Consider the following 15,280-nt stretch of genomic DNA (forward strand, 5'->3'; position numbering starts at 1 on the left):
CCACATAGGGAGCCCGACATGGGACTCAATCCGGGTCCTCAGGATCAGGCCCTGGGCTGAAGGCAGTGCTAAACCACTGAGCCTCCCGGGCTGCCCCAGTGATTGAGTTTTTAGTATGAGACTCTTCCTTCCCTTCTCAGGGATGGGAGTGAGCAACAGAAGGAGAAGGGGACACATGGGGACAAAAAGCACAGAGAAAAGCAGCATGAAGTAGCTTAGGTGGAAGAAGGGTGAGTTTGAATCTCCCTCTGATTTAACAGGAATTATTAATCCTTCTGGCATATCACTTTCCTTATTTATAGCACGATGAGAATAACCCCTAACTCATTGCATTTTTCAGATTGAGATAAAGTATTACTTAAGACACAGTCTTGGATATGGTACCTAGTAGAGGCCATTTTCCGTCTTGAATTTAGGGAGGGCATTTGCAGGCAGGAAATGGAGGGAATCCATTTGAGAACATTTTTGATTTGCATAATTAAACCTACTTTGTAATATTGACCATGGATAAACCAGTTGGCTAATCTAGCCGGCACCAGAAAGCCTCCTCTAATATCCAGATTCTGTAGTTATTATGATAACCCTATTGAAAAAAAATTGGGTCACATGGTTTTAACAAGTATAGAATGTGCTTTAGAGGAGCTATGATTTAGGGCTAATTGAAAGTGGGATTTTTTGAGAAAACCAATAGTGTATGGTTGCCTGAGCTGGTGTCAACAGTTAGGTGGTCTGTGTCTGGTTTGAACTAAAAATTGAGATAGATGTAACAGAGAGGACTTCATTGACTTATGCATCCAATCAGCATTAGCCCAAAGAGATTTTTACCGTATCCTGATTAAAAGGATAGCCTCTGAAATGCATAGCAGTTGAAGGAAAACATAGTAATGACACTTGTAAATAGTTCTAGGAAGACTGCAAACCCCCTATCTAGGGAGAAGGAATTTAGAGTGGCATAATCAAGGCCCTAGGTAACAGAAAAATATTTAATAGATGTGTTCATGTGGCTGTAAAGTTTAGTTAGAAGGGAAGGTAAAAGATGTTTCTAATTTACTTGTAATCTCAAGTCTTTACCTATCTTCTAAGAAAGGGTGGTGTTGTCTCATAAGCATCAATTTCATGACTAGACTATAAACTTCACTGTTTCAGACAAAACCAAAATACCTCATGAATAATGTGAACTCCCCACACCCATCTCAATACTCAATATATTTTGTTTAACTCTGCCTAGAATGTAAGCTCCTTGAAGGCAACAGGTTTTATATTTGTTTCATAACATTTCCTCTGACATTTAAAGATTCACTTATGTGTTGCTTGCTTATCTATCTGCCATGTATTTTTTGTTGTCTACTCTCACTAGAATATAAGTTCCAAAAGGGGTCATGAATATTGCAAAAACTAAAAGGTCTTATATGATTGGCAGTTTGGCTCTGGAGCCTATGCTCTCAATCAGTAATCTGTGCAGCCTAACGGTGGTTGTCAATGACTCCATCATTGCCACTCCTAGTTTTACTTACTCTGTCAACAAGATATTGACACTGTTGATCACTCATTCCTTGCATATTTCACTTCCCTTGGCTTCTGTGACATTCTTCTATTACTATTCTCCTCTTCCATCCCAGATCACTTCTCCAGTCCTCTCTAGCAGTTTAAATATTAATGGTCTCTAGTTTTGTCCACATCATTTTTCTGTGCTCTCTCTACAATCATCTTGCTAGCCTAGTACTTCTTGACCTCAGTTGTGTGACACATTACAGTGTCAGAATCAATCATGACATGTGTCAAAATCACTCCCTTATTCATAAAGCATTAAGTAACAAGCACATATAAATGATTTACTTTTTAAAATGGACTCACCTCAGAGTTACCATTATAAGGATGTCACACTAACTCATTTGCGTTTCAATAGTGTGCACTTGCTTGTGTAGGGAAAGGTGGAATTTGCATTAGCTGGAAGTGAATTGCTTATAATTCATAGCCTATTTTATATTTGCTGAAAATATGACCTATGGTTACTGATATGTCATTGATAGTTATAGCAATTTTGAGAGGATATTTGTAAACTGGGGATTTATAGTTTGTTATTTACAGTTCGTTTCCTTGATTTTACCCGTGGATACATTTTTAATAATGGAGGGAGCTAAAGAAGACATTCATATGCATCTCTCGCTGCATAGCATAGAAATGAGAATATGTTCTAGTTACAAATTCCAAATAAAAGGCAATGTGATTAGCTAAATGATGTGCAATATCACTTATATTAACATCATGAATAAATATAAATATTGTGTGCTACTTTTTATTATAAAATGTTATTTTCCTTTATTAGTATGTACTTTTATTACTTGTAGAGATCTGAATTAGATTTTTAAAATATAGTTTTACATCGTTTTTATGTTAGATTCATTGTATTTTTTTTTCAAAAAATGACGTTTTGACATTACCAAATAGATAATTTTACTAATCATTTACTATTAAAATCCTTTTGAAAATATGACCTATGAAAATAGCTTGGGAGTACTTTGCTTTATTTGGTCAACTACTTTTGTTCATATGTGTATGTGTTGGGTTTTTATTAAAATCTGAATATACTCCTGGGAGTGTGTCTCATATGAATGCCATTCATCATCTCTCCTAGCAGAAAAAAGGTTGAAAACCTCTGTTCAAGGCTATATCATATACTCTCTCCCATATGTTGATAACTTCTGAGTTTCTGTAATCACCCAAAATCTTTTCTCTGGAGCCGCAGACTCCTTTATTAAACCACTCACTGGGCATCTTTATGTGGATGGTGCTACAGGCTCCCCAAGCATGTCATATCTGAAACTGAGTCACGTTCTATCCTATTCCCCTCACTCAACTACTCTTTTTCTAGTGTTGCACATTTTTATAAATGATATCATTCACCCAGTCTGTTAAAGACATTAAGGATAATATTCAGTGTCTCCCAGGTCACTAGTCCAGTTTTTATCTCCAATATCTCTGAAAGTATTTCTCTCCTTGCTCACTGCCTTTAACTGGTCATCATTTCTTCTTGAGACCATTTCATAGCCCAGTGATTCTCAAACTTAAGTATGTATAAGAATCATTAAAACGTAGATTATTGGGTTTCAACTCCAGACTTCCTGATTTAATAAGTCTAAGGATAGTCCGAAAAAGTTTCGTTTCTAACCAGTTTGTCATAAACCTGCTGCTGCTGGGCTGCGGATCATTTTTTGAGAACAACAACAGTGATAGACTGTCAGTTGGCTTTCCTGCCACCAGGCAAGCCACCTTACTGTTAATCCTCCAAAGGATATTTTTTTTTAAATGTAAGTCATATTATCTCTCTCCCTGACTTAAACCTGAATACTCCCTTAGCATTACACTTAGACTTCACTGAACTCTTGCCCCTTGAATATGTAAAGCCATGGCACTCTTATTATTCTTTTACCTGTACAACATATATCTTTTATTCCACTGAGGTTAAAAACTTTTTCACTTGTCCATTACATTTGTGGATCAGCCTGGCTATTAAAATCTCAACCACTATCCATTTTAAATATTTTTTTTTAATTTTTATTTATTTGTGATAGTCACAGAGAGAGAGAGAATGAGGCAGAGACACAGGCAGAGGGAGAAGCAGGCCCCATGCACCGGGAGCCCGAAGTGGGACTCGATCCCGGGTCTCCAGGGTCGCGCCCTGGGCCAAAGGCAGGCGCCAAACCGCTGCGCCACCCAGGGATCCCACTATCCACTTTATAATCCCATCCTCAGGGCTTCCTTCCTTCTTCATTCACACCTTTAAAAGGTTTATTCAGATAGTCTGCTTCTTATTATGTGAATTGTGACAAATTATGTATTTCAAAGAATTGTCTGATTTCATCTAGGTTATCAAATTTGTGGGCATAAACATAAAATTCCTTTATTATCCTTTTTAATGTCCATAGGATCTGTAGTAATGTCCCTTTTTCATTTCTGATATTAGTAATTTGTAACCTTTCTCTTTTTTCTTAGCCTCTCTAAAGGCTTATCAATTTTATTGATCTTTGCAAAAAGCCTATTTTGAGTTTTACTGATTTCTTCTATTTTCAATTTCATAGATTGTTACTCCAATCTTAATATTTTTTTCTGCTTACTTTAGACTTGGTCATCTCTTTCTAGTTTCCTGAGGTAGACTGTTTTAAAAAACTTTTAAAAGTCAACTGTTTTAAAATTGAATCAATAATCTTCCAAAACAAATCACCAGGCCCAAATGGGTTCACATTTAAGAAAGATATTATGCCAATTTAGGAAATAAAGTATACCAATTCTCTACAGGATATTCCAGAGGATGCAGAGAAAACACCTCTAACTTATTTTAGAAGATCAACACCATCCTACTAATAAAATCATACAAAGTACTTATAAGAACAGAAAATGACAGACCAATCTCTCATAAACATATATGCAAAAATATTCAGAAATATTAGCAAATTGACTCTAACAGTGTATAAAAGAATTATACACCATAATTGAGATTTATCCTAGGTATGCAGTGCTGGTACAACAATCAAAAATCAATTAATATAATCCATCACTTGAATAGGCTGAAAAAAGAAAAATCACATATCACATGATCATGCCAGTAGATGCAGGAAAGCATTTGAAAAAAATTCAACACCCTTTCATGATAAAAGCTCTAAGTAAACTAGGAATAGAGGACAACTTCATTAACTTGACAAAGAATATCTACATGCAACCCGCAGCTAACATCATACTTTGATAAAGACAAAGCTTTTCCACAAAGATCAAGTACAAGGCAAGGAAGTCTCTTTTTATCACTCCTTTTCAATATTATACTAGAATTCCTAGCCAATACAGTAAAACAGGAAAGGAAATTAAAGGTATACAAATTAAAAGAGAAGAAATAAAACTGTTGTTTGCAGATAACAAGATTATCTATGTAGAAAATACAAAAGAATCAGGAGAAACTACTGTATCTAATAAGTGATTGTAACAAGATTGCAGGATATAAAGTTAATGCAGAAGAGTCAGCTGTTTTCCTATATACAAGTAATGAATAAGTGGAATTTAAAACTTCACTATCATTTATGCTAGTATCCCCTAAAATGAAATACTTAGGTATAAATAAAAATATGTGCAACATCTATATGAAGAAAACTATAAAACTCTGATGAATAAACTCAAAGGAAGACCTAAATAAATGGAGATGCTTTCTTTCTATTCATGCATAGGATGCTTAATGTTGTCAAGGTATCTTGTATTCCTAGCTTGATGTATAGATTCAATCCAAAATCAATCAAAATCTCAAAGTTATTTTGTGGATATCAACAAACTGTTTCCAAAGTGTATATGAAGAGGCAACCCACAGAGCCAACACAATGTTTAAGGAGAAGAGAAAAACTGGAAAACTGACAGTCTTCAACTTTAAGACTTACTAAAAAAGCTACAGTAATCAAGATAGTGTTATTGACAGAACGGATGAATAAAGCAATGGAAGAGAATAAATAGGGAGCCCAGAAATGGACCCATACAAATAGTCAACTTTGGCAAAGGAGCAAAAAGCAAAATAATAGAGCAAAGATAGTTTTTAATAGAGGGTGCTGGAACAACTGGATATGCACATGCAAAAAATTAATCTAGACACAGACTTTAAATCCATCACTAAAATTAAATCAAAATGGATCATAGCCTTATAGGTAATATACAAAACTATAAAACGCCTAGAATATAATGGAGAAAATCTAGATGACCTTGGGTATGGCGATGACTTTTTAGATAGAACACCAAAGGCAGGATCCATGAAAGAAATAATTAATGAGATAGACTTCATTAAAGACTTCTGCTCTAGAAAATATGATGTCAAGAGAATGAGAAGACAAACCACAGATTGGGGAAATCATTTGCAAAAGGCATATCTGATAAAAGACTATTATCCAAAATATAGAAAGAACTCTTAAAACTCAACAATAGGAAAACAAACCACCCAATTAAAAAAGGGACTAAAAACTAGTCAGATCAAAGAAGCTGGCAAATAAGCATATGAGAAAGACACTCAACATTATATGTCCTCAGGGAAATGCAAATTAAGATGAGATACCAATAAACGCCTATGCGTATCACTCAAATCTGAAACACTGACAGATTCTATGGTTGTAGAACCCTGGGAATTTTCATTAACCGCTGGTGGGAATGCAAAATGGTACAACCACTTTAGAGGGCAGTGAAACAGTTTCTGGCAAAACTAATCATACTTTTGCCATAGGATCCAGAAGTTACGCTCCTTGTTACTTACTTGAATAAGCAAACTTCCATCCACACAAAACCTGTACATGTATGTCTATAGCAGCTTTATTTATAATTACCAAAACCTGGAAACAACCAAGATGTCCTTCAGTAGGTGAATATATAAACCGTGGAACATTCAGACAATGGAATATTATTCTGTGCTAAAAAGAAATGAGATATCAGTCCAAAAAGACATGTTACTAAGTCATGTAAATGCATGTTACTAAATCAGTGAAGCCAATCTGAAGAGGCTACTACCTACAGTGTGATTTCAATTTTATGACATCCTGGGAAATGCAGAGCTATGGAAAAACTGAAAAGGTCAGTGGTTCCCAGGGGCTAGGGCAGAGGGAGTGATATGTAGGCAAAGCAGAGCAGATTTTAGGGCTGTGAAACTACACTGTATGATACTCTAGTGGTGTGTATACCCCATTATATATTTGTCCAAACTCAGAAAGTACTACACCAGGAGTGAACTCTGATTTAAACTGTGGGCTTTGGGGATCCCTGAATGGCTCAGTGGTTTAGCACCTGCCTTCAGCCCAGGGTGTAATCCTGGAGTCCCAGGATTGAGTCCCACATCGGGCTCCCTGCATGGAGCCTGCTTCTCCCTCTGCCTGTGTCTCTTCCTCTCTCTCTATGTGTCTCATGAATAAATAAATAAAAATCTAAAAAAATAAAATAAAAAATAAACTATGGGCTTTGGGTGAAAATGTTGTGTCAATGAGGGTTCATCAGTTGTAACAAATATACTCTGGTGCAGTATTTTGGGGAGGATTTTGGGATATAGGTGCTGTCTGTGAAATTTCTGTACCAGGCATTCAATTTTCATGAACCTAAAACTGCTCAAAGATATAAAGCCAATTTTTGAAAAGTATATCACGCAGAGCTTAAGCACATTGAATAAATACATTTTCTTGTATGATACATCACATCTCTTCTCGGCTAGCACTGTCTCTCTCACTGCAGTAGAATGTCAAAAAAGAATAGAAGGAAGGAGAGGCAGTTGTGACCTACGCAAGATTATAGGATCTAGAATTCTACCAAAAGAAGCCAGGTAAAAACAAGAGGAAGAATGTATACTTTTCCATAAATTACTCTCTACTTAATGATCATGGCACTGAAGATACTGACAGCTGCAAGTTGCTGCGTGAAGTCCATGTTGCGGCCTTGTAACCTCTGCCGTTCTTGGGAGATTTTATGTGGCCATGAGACCTCCCCAAGGAGCTTCTCTTTTAAGTCCAGTATTCCTCCATCAGCCAAGTATGGTGGGCGACACACTGTGACTATGATTCCTGGGGATGGCATTGGGCCTGAACTCATGCTGCATGTCAAGACTGTGTTCAGACATGCGTGTGTGCCTGTAGACTTTGAGGAGGTGGTCGTTAACTGCACTTCTTGTGAAGAGGACATTCACAATGCCATCATGGCAGTCCGTCGAAACCGCGTGGCTTTGAAGGGCAACCTTGAAACCGACCACAACCTGCCACCATCTCACAAATGCCGCAACAACATGTTTCGCACCACCCTAGATCTCTATGCCAATGTCATCCATTTTAAAAGTCTGCCAGGCGTGGAGACCCAGCACAAGGATGTAGACATCTTAGTTGTTCGGGAAAACACAGAGGGTGAATACAGCAACCTGGAGCACGAGAGTGTGACAGGAGTGATTGAGAGCCTAAAGATTATTACCAAGGCCAAGTCTTTCCGCATTGCCCAATATGCCTTCCAGCTGGCCCAGGAGATGGAGCGCAAGAAAGTGACGGTCGTGCACAAGGCTAACATCATGAAACTGGGAGATGGGCTCTTCCTGCAGTGTTGCAGGGAAGTGGCCTCCCACTACCCTCAGCTCACCTTCGAGGGCATGATTGTGGATAACACCACCATGCAGCTAGTATCCCGGCCTCAGCAGTTTGATGTAATGGTGATGCCCAATCTTTATGGCAACATTGTCAACAGTATCTGCACAGGATTGGTTGGGGGAGCAGGCCTTGTGCCTGGTGCGAACTATGGCCATACACACGCAGTGTTTGAAACAGCTTCAAGGCAATCGGCCAGAAATTTAGCCAATAAGAATATAGCCAACCCTACGGCCATGCTGCTAGCAAGCTGTATTATGCTGGACTACCTCCAGCTCCACTCCTATGCCACCTCCATTCGCGCTGCAGTCTTGGCATCTATGGAGAACAAAAATGTCCATACTCCAGACATTGGAGGCCAGAGTACCACATTGGACTTCATTCATAATATAATCGACCACATCAATACTGTCCATTAAATAGGCTGAGCTATCCCCCCAAATCCCTCCCACTCTTTACCTTACCCTTCTCAGAAACTCCAGCCAGCTCGGCTAATGTGGATTCTGGAATAAACTATCTTCTGCTTCAACTCTGAAGAGATGGGAGAAGTAAATCTGATTTTTTTTCTATTAAGTTAAAATGTCTATTAAGCTAAAATGCCATAAGCATCACTTGTTTAAATTAGTCAAATCTATTGTATTGTGTGTGTACTGAGGAATTATTCTCTATTGTAATCCACAGCTCACATGTCCCTGTGATATGATACACTGAATAAATCAGAGCTGTTTGTAGAGTCCTGGGGCTTTTCTCAGAACCTGGAACGCTGATTTTCTCTTTATCTGGGTCATTAAAATTCAGCAAATCAGCCTGCAGAGAAGTCTGGCTTCTCTCTAGAGGTTGTTAATGAGTTAATTAGTGCAATAAAATTTGCCTACAAAATATACATTGTTGCCTTAATAATAAATAAGGTACCATAAAGCTGAGCTAGTACCAAATACTTCTACTCCCTCCTACATATCTCATCGTTTCCCATGCTTGTGTGTATATTCTGAAAGAATTTTCACTGGTGTAATTTTTCACACCAGGACATCCCTGAGCACCGCAGCTCTCCTGGAAAGGGCATTCTGAAATTCTTTCCAGTTGGGAAGGAGTCTAGAGTTCAAATTCCCAGTTAACAGATATAGGGCCCATAGTTCTCCACTCTGCAGAGGTAACCATGGTCTGGAAGCTCCATGTTGACTGCTTCACAGTCCGTAATGGTTTGCTTTCTCTTAATCTCCTTTTTAGGAAAGGGTGTGCATAAGAAAACGAGAAGCACTGAAGTAATTTAAGTGTTTACTGTTATTTTATTACAGTATATTTTATTTACAGTATTTTTAAGGTCATGGTTGGGAAATATACAAACAAAAATGATAATTTTATTAGGGCTCAGACATTACTCAAGTGGGAAATAAAAAGAATGATTGTTCAAATGTTCAGTGGTTTTATTTGTAAGAATGGCCTGCAGATAAAAGTGAGATGGAGAAACACTGAATCCTTAAAACTATTTGGGTAAGTTTTATGTCTCAGCTTTAATCTTTGGATGCTGTTGTGATTTGTGAATGACAAGTCAGAGACTGTGGACTTTTAGACTTGAAAAATTCCTCATGGTTTCTAAAGGCTGATGCCTTCTCATGCTACCTTATTGTATTTTGCTCATTATGAATGAAATCAGGGTTAGGATTTGGAAAACCAAAAGCTAGTTTTAGGGGATTTAGTTTGAGGAGGAAGTGACTATATTTACCCATCTAGAAGTATTTCTTTAAGAGCAAGACTAGCAGGCATAAGTTATAAAATATTATGGTATTCTTGTAGTGGACATTAGACATGTCGTTGGCCAGGGCTGCCCGTGGCTTGCATGGGGCCTTGCTCTGGGCAGATCTAGACCTGCACCACACACATGGTTTCACAAGTGGAGCAAGGGATGGATTTTGGTTTGAAGTCCTCCCACTTCCATCACCACACAACCCCATACTACCTTAACACACTGTACCTGTACCTCTGTACCTCTTTCTCTCTGTACCTCTTTCTCTCATGACTAGGGGAATTTGTTCATGGCACAACTGAATTCATGCACACTGTAACTCTTGACAATGAGAGTTTATGCCAATAGGAACATTTGAGTTGCAGTTTCCCTCCATGTCAAAGGTGGTCTTCCCATAGTTCTTCATCCAGACTGCTGTGATGGCATGTATTACACTATCCTGGAATATTCCATTTATCAGTGTTAGATTTTTCCTCCTTAGTGATGAGCCTTTCTAGGGCAAATGCCTATAATCTATTTCCCTGTCCTGTGTAGCCTCTAACATAGTGCCTGATACAGACAAAACAATATATAGTTACTGAATCACCCCAAAAATGAATGACCAGCATAGCACTGCCTCATAGTTCTTAAATAGAAAGTGAGATAATCACTGTACCTACCTCATAGGGTCATTGGGAAGGCTGAGTGAGAACACACAGAACTGATAGTACTATATCTGTCACATGATAAATGCTTGCTGTGTTTAAAAATTGCTCATTATTATCCGTTATATACCATTCTAAAAGATAATTCTGAAGAGAGCCCAGCAAATTATATTAGTTAATTACTGTCAATAGAACTTACTGGATAAGTTGCTTAATTAACATCATGGGTTTATAACTCACATTCAGCAAGGGGAACAAATCACACCTGCTTATCCAACAAGTCTCCTTGTTTCTCTCCTTTTTTATTTCTTGAATCCAGTTACCTATCTTCTTAGTCTCTGACCGCTCCTTTCTCATTACCCTTTTGCATCATTAGTAATTTACCAATTTCTGTTATTTCTAACTTGTGTCCTGCCTATAGTTTAGCTCCCTTAAATCTATTTTCTGAAATGCCCTCAATAAATCTGTCCCGAAGGAAAATAGGATCATGTCATTTCCCTATTTAAAATCTCACATTCAGCAGCTTCCCTTTGGCCTTAAGAGAAGGTCAACTGACAGGATGCCTGGGTGGCTCAACGGCTGAGTGTCTGTCATCAGCTCTGGGTGTGACCCTAGGGTCCTGGGACTGAGTCCCATATAGGGCTCCTTGCATGGAGCCTGCTTCTCCTCCCTCTGCCTGTGTCTCTACCTCTCTCTCTGGGTCTCTCATGAATAAATAAACAATATCTTTAAAAAAAAAGAAAGAAGGTCAACTGAGCATAGCAAGAGAGACCTCCCATATTCTGAGATCTCTATTCTTCTCCAGGTTTATGATTTCCATCCCTCCAAAGAGTGCAGACAATTCATTGGTAAAGAGCCATATGTCCCTTCTAGATCCGGTCTTTGTGTATGGTCTTGGTTAGTCTCCCCTTCAGGAGATGATCTTTTCATCTTAAAATATTAAACTTAATCATTTCCATGTTTGGGAAGCTTCCTTGGCTAACTCTCTTCCCATTCCCTGTTGAGATTGTGAGGAATAGCTCTCTCAGTTCTCCCAGAGGTCCCTGTATATTCCTACCTAGTGTGCATCTCTCTGGTTATTATCACGTGCTTTCCTTCCCATCAGCCTCACTATACAGTGTGTTCTTTGGCTACAGGAATGATGGAGTTGTTTACCACTATAACCTCAGAACCTGGGTCAGGAAGACTATGCTCATTCTCAATATTAATGGAAGAAAGATAGGAAGAAAGGTAAAAAGATGAAAAAACAAAAACAAAATATAGAATGGCCTAAATTCGCAGGCAGGTGTAGAGAACTGGAAAAACTACTCTATTGCAAAAATATTCCTGTTTGACTGCATTCCATGAACCTTTCTTTACAAGACTGCTCCCTTCAAAAGAACACTAATGCCCTCAAGGCAGTAAAACAGGTGGTTGGCAGGTTGCCTGTTTGCTGAGAAGATTTTCTGTACATTTATTGGATAATTTTTTTCTCAGTCTTTATCACTTTTCTCTGCTTCATTTAAAGTCCTGATGTCATAAAGAATAGTATAAGTTGTCTGATTTTTCTTTAAATTAACTCATCCTCATTATGGCTCTATTTTAGTTAATGGCCTTATAGATCGTTCAGGGTGTGTAGCTGACAGTCATTTCCGTTCCTCCACATAGGAACTCTGTGACAGTGGACAAGTGGCTTACTCTCTGTGATCTCCAGTTTGCTTCTCTGCCAAATAAGGGTAGATACTCTCCTTCATAAGCTTGTTATAAAAATTCAGTGAGGTTACTTTGGTTGTCTATAGCTGGGTAAGAAATCACTTCAAAACTTAGTGGCTTAAAACAAGTAATTATTTTTCATGAGTCTGTAGAGTGACCAGATGATACTTCTTCTCATCAGTATGCTTGGTTGAGGACTATTTGTTGTCTAATCTCAAATTCTGATATCAATAAAGGTCAATATAAAGTTGGGCAACTACACTGTATCACTCCATAATTAACTGTCCCCACCACCAACTACCTAGACTTGCTTTTATAGACGGATGCTTTAATATTCTTACTTCAGCTTTCCTCAAGGTCTGGTATGCAAAATCTTGTCAGGGGACAGTTCTGAATTTGGGAGAAAATAATGAATCTGCTTATAAGGTCAACAGAGAAGACTGATCTCAGAACTAAGGATTAGGAAATCTGAATTTACCATAAATATGTGCCTTTCTACCAGGTAACGTGAGGTATATGATCCAATGAGAGATTCCCTCATTACGTTGGCTGTTAGGAAGCACCAAAATTAAGCCATGAGCATTTTTTTGTCTATGAAAGGTTCTCTTCTTCTACTATTACATTACTTGGTTTTAATTTTTTTGCTTTATTAATTCCATTTTTTTTTTGTATTTTGTTTTACCATAAGCTGCTCAAACTACAAAGAAACAGAAAAGGAAAAACTGGATTCTTCACCTTTACATTCTTTCCCTTCATTCCTCCATTTCCACATTGACATCAGATAAATCTGTTTTTTTAAAGACTTTATTTATTCATGAGAGACACAGAGAGGGAAGCAGAGATATAGGCAGAGGGAGAAGCAGACTCCATGCAGGGAGCCGGATGTGGGACTCCATCCCAGTACCCAGGGTATCATGCCCTGAACCAAAGGCAAGATGCCCAACTGCTGAGCCACCCAGCCATCCCCAGATAAATCTTCGTAATGCAGTGTTTAGATTGCCTCTAGTGTGTTCAAACTCCTTCATGTGTTCCCTCAATTTGGAATGTATTCAAGGTCCTCCGAAATTTTAGCCCATGCTGTCTTTTGATTCCTAGGGGTCTGGATTTTCCTAGTTAGTCCATATGTTCTAGCCAATGTGTATTCTTCACTCACCTAAATATTCCTTTTTCCTCCCACGTGATGCTGTTTCCCTCATCTAAAGACATTTCCAATTTAGTCTCTGTCTATTACAAGTCTACCTATTATTCAAGGCAAAGTTCAATTAGCAACTCTTTTATGGAAACATTTCTCATTACCTCCATCCAACTATACTCCCTTTATTCTTTCTGAACTCACACAAACCTTTTAATGGACTTTTGAACTCTTTCATTTCACATTTTGTCTTGTATTAATTGTTCATTTATTTGACTCGGGCCTTAATAAATTGTATGCTTCTTGAGGGTAGGGAACATATTTTAGCCAGTGTTCTGGATCTTGAATACTACCTTGCATATAATAGGTACTAATTAAACATATACCAAGTTGGATTGAAGGTAATGATTATAGCTATTACAATTTTTGTAGTAATGCCATACATTATTCTACATGCTTTGTATTGAGTTTAATTTTCATGTCAACCCAGTTAGATGATGATTATTGTAATCCTCATTTTATAGATGAGAAAATTGAGGTACAGGGAGGTTAAGAAACTTAAGGTCACAAAACCAACAGAAGGTGAAGCTTCAGTTCCAACCCTAACGGTGTGGATCTAGAAGCCAAGTGTTTAAGTCATCATGAGGATGTGGACAGTGTGAATTTTTCATACTCTTTCTGGAAGTGGATTAGGTTTCAGCAATAGATCAATGTTTTCCTTGTGAAACTAATCCCATAGTTCACAGACTTAAAGAAATTTTTAGAGAGCTCACTTGTTTTGCATATTTGCCCAGGATAAGAAAGACAGAACATCCAGGTAAATGAAACTATCTGGTGCCTGAAGCAAGTGTCAAATATTGAAGAGAGGTGCTTTTCAAAAATTGATAAATACTCAACTTCTCTGTAGTAATGACAGAGACAAAAACTTAGAAGAGAAATGATGTGCTGTGGAAACAAGAGAATATCTAAAGTAATGATATGAAGTGGAAACAAAAAGAGAATGCTATATTTTGCAAATAGGAGAGTTTCAAAGAAATTTATCCAGTTACGGATCATTACAGAAGTTGGAAAAAATAGTATTACCATAGACTCAGTTGGGAATATGGAAAATTTTTCTGCGGGAAGCTGATTTATAGAGCTAGACATTTTTTGGAGGGAGGCACTTGGTCCTTGGAGTTTCCCTTACAATTTGAACAACATGGGAACTCAAGTGCTAAAGTGTTCTTTGTATTAAAATTAATTTGCAGGACACCTGGGTGGCTCAGGAGGTTGAGCATCCACCTTTGGCTCAGGGCATGATCCTGGGGTCCCAGGATCGAGTCCCGCATTGGGCTCCCTGAGAGGAGCCTGCTTCTGTTGCCTGTCTCTGCCTCTCTGTCTCTAATGAATACGTAAATAAGATCTTAAAAAAAAAAAACAAAAAAACCAAAATGAATTTGCTTACATTGATATGGGAAGTTACATATATTGCATTTGTGATAGCTCCAAGAAACAAAGAAAAACGGAAGTAGATATATTTAAAATGGGGAAAAATGGCTCTTTACAAAAGCAATTAATAAAATTCGAATGTCTTGTTACCAATGTTGCAAATGCTTAAAACCAATGTAACATGAATGTAAAAGCAGTATCTACAGAGGAAGACTCTAGACTGAGCTCTAATCAGCCTACACATCTGGTTTGCTACACTTTGTGCCAAATCTACTTCTTGCAAAATAGATGTAAATGAATGAATTTTGCGACAAAAGAGGATATCCTATAGGTCCATGTACAAGGTATTTTCCCTGTTTTCTATATCTCAGAATAAAGAATTGCCTTAAATTAAGTCCTTATAAATGTTATCATATTACCAGGTACTCTCTCAGTTCTTTTGTTTTGAACAATAAGCTATTTGGAGGAGGAAAAAAAAAACATGGCATGAGCTATGCCAGTGGAGGATTTTTAT

At 37.8% G+C, this 15,280-nt stretch overlaps 2 protein-coding genes across 3 annotated transcripts in view; both read left to right on the top strand.

The window, feature by feature from the left end:
- Positions 1–15,280, top strand: part of NELL1 (neural EGFL like 1) — an 820,299-nt gene that overhangs the window by 534,111 nt on the left and 270,908 nt on the right. The gene's annotated exons all lie outside the window — the stretch shown is intronic.
- LOC112667757 (isocitrate dehydrogenase [NAD] subunit gamma, mitochondrial-like) lies at positions 7,303–8,662 on the top strand. Its single transcript, XM_025459772.3, has one exon. It carries the CDS (start codon positions 7,376–7,378, stop codon positions 8,543–8,545), a length of 1,170 nt encoding a protein of 389 aa, XP_025315557.1. The 5' UTR covers positions 7,303–7,375; the 3' UTR covers positions 8,546–8,662.

This window comes from Canis lupus, chromosome 21, assembly GCF_003254725.2.
Source record: "Canis lupus dingo isolate Sandy chromosome 21, ASM325472v2, whole genome shotgun sequence".
NCBI classification, from domain to species: domain Eukaryota; kingdom Metazoa; phylum Chordata; class Mammalia; order Carnivora; family Canidae; genus Canis; species Canis lupus.

What these genes read in the sequence shown, in the direction of transcription:
- LOC112667757 (XM_025459772.3), top strand. Translation starts at nt 7,376, where the DNA reads ATGATCATGGCACTGAAGATACTGACAGCTGCAAGTTGCTGCGTGAAG.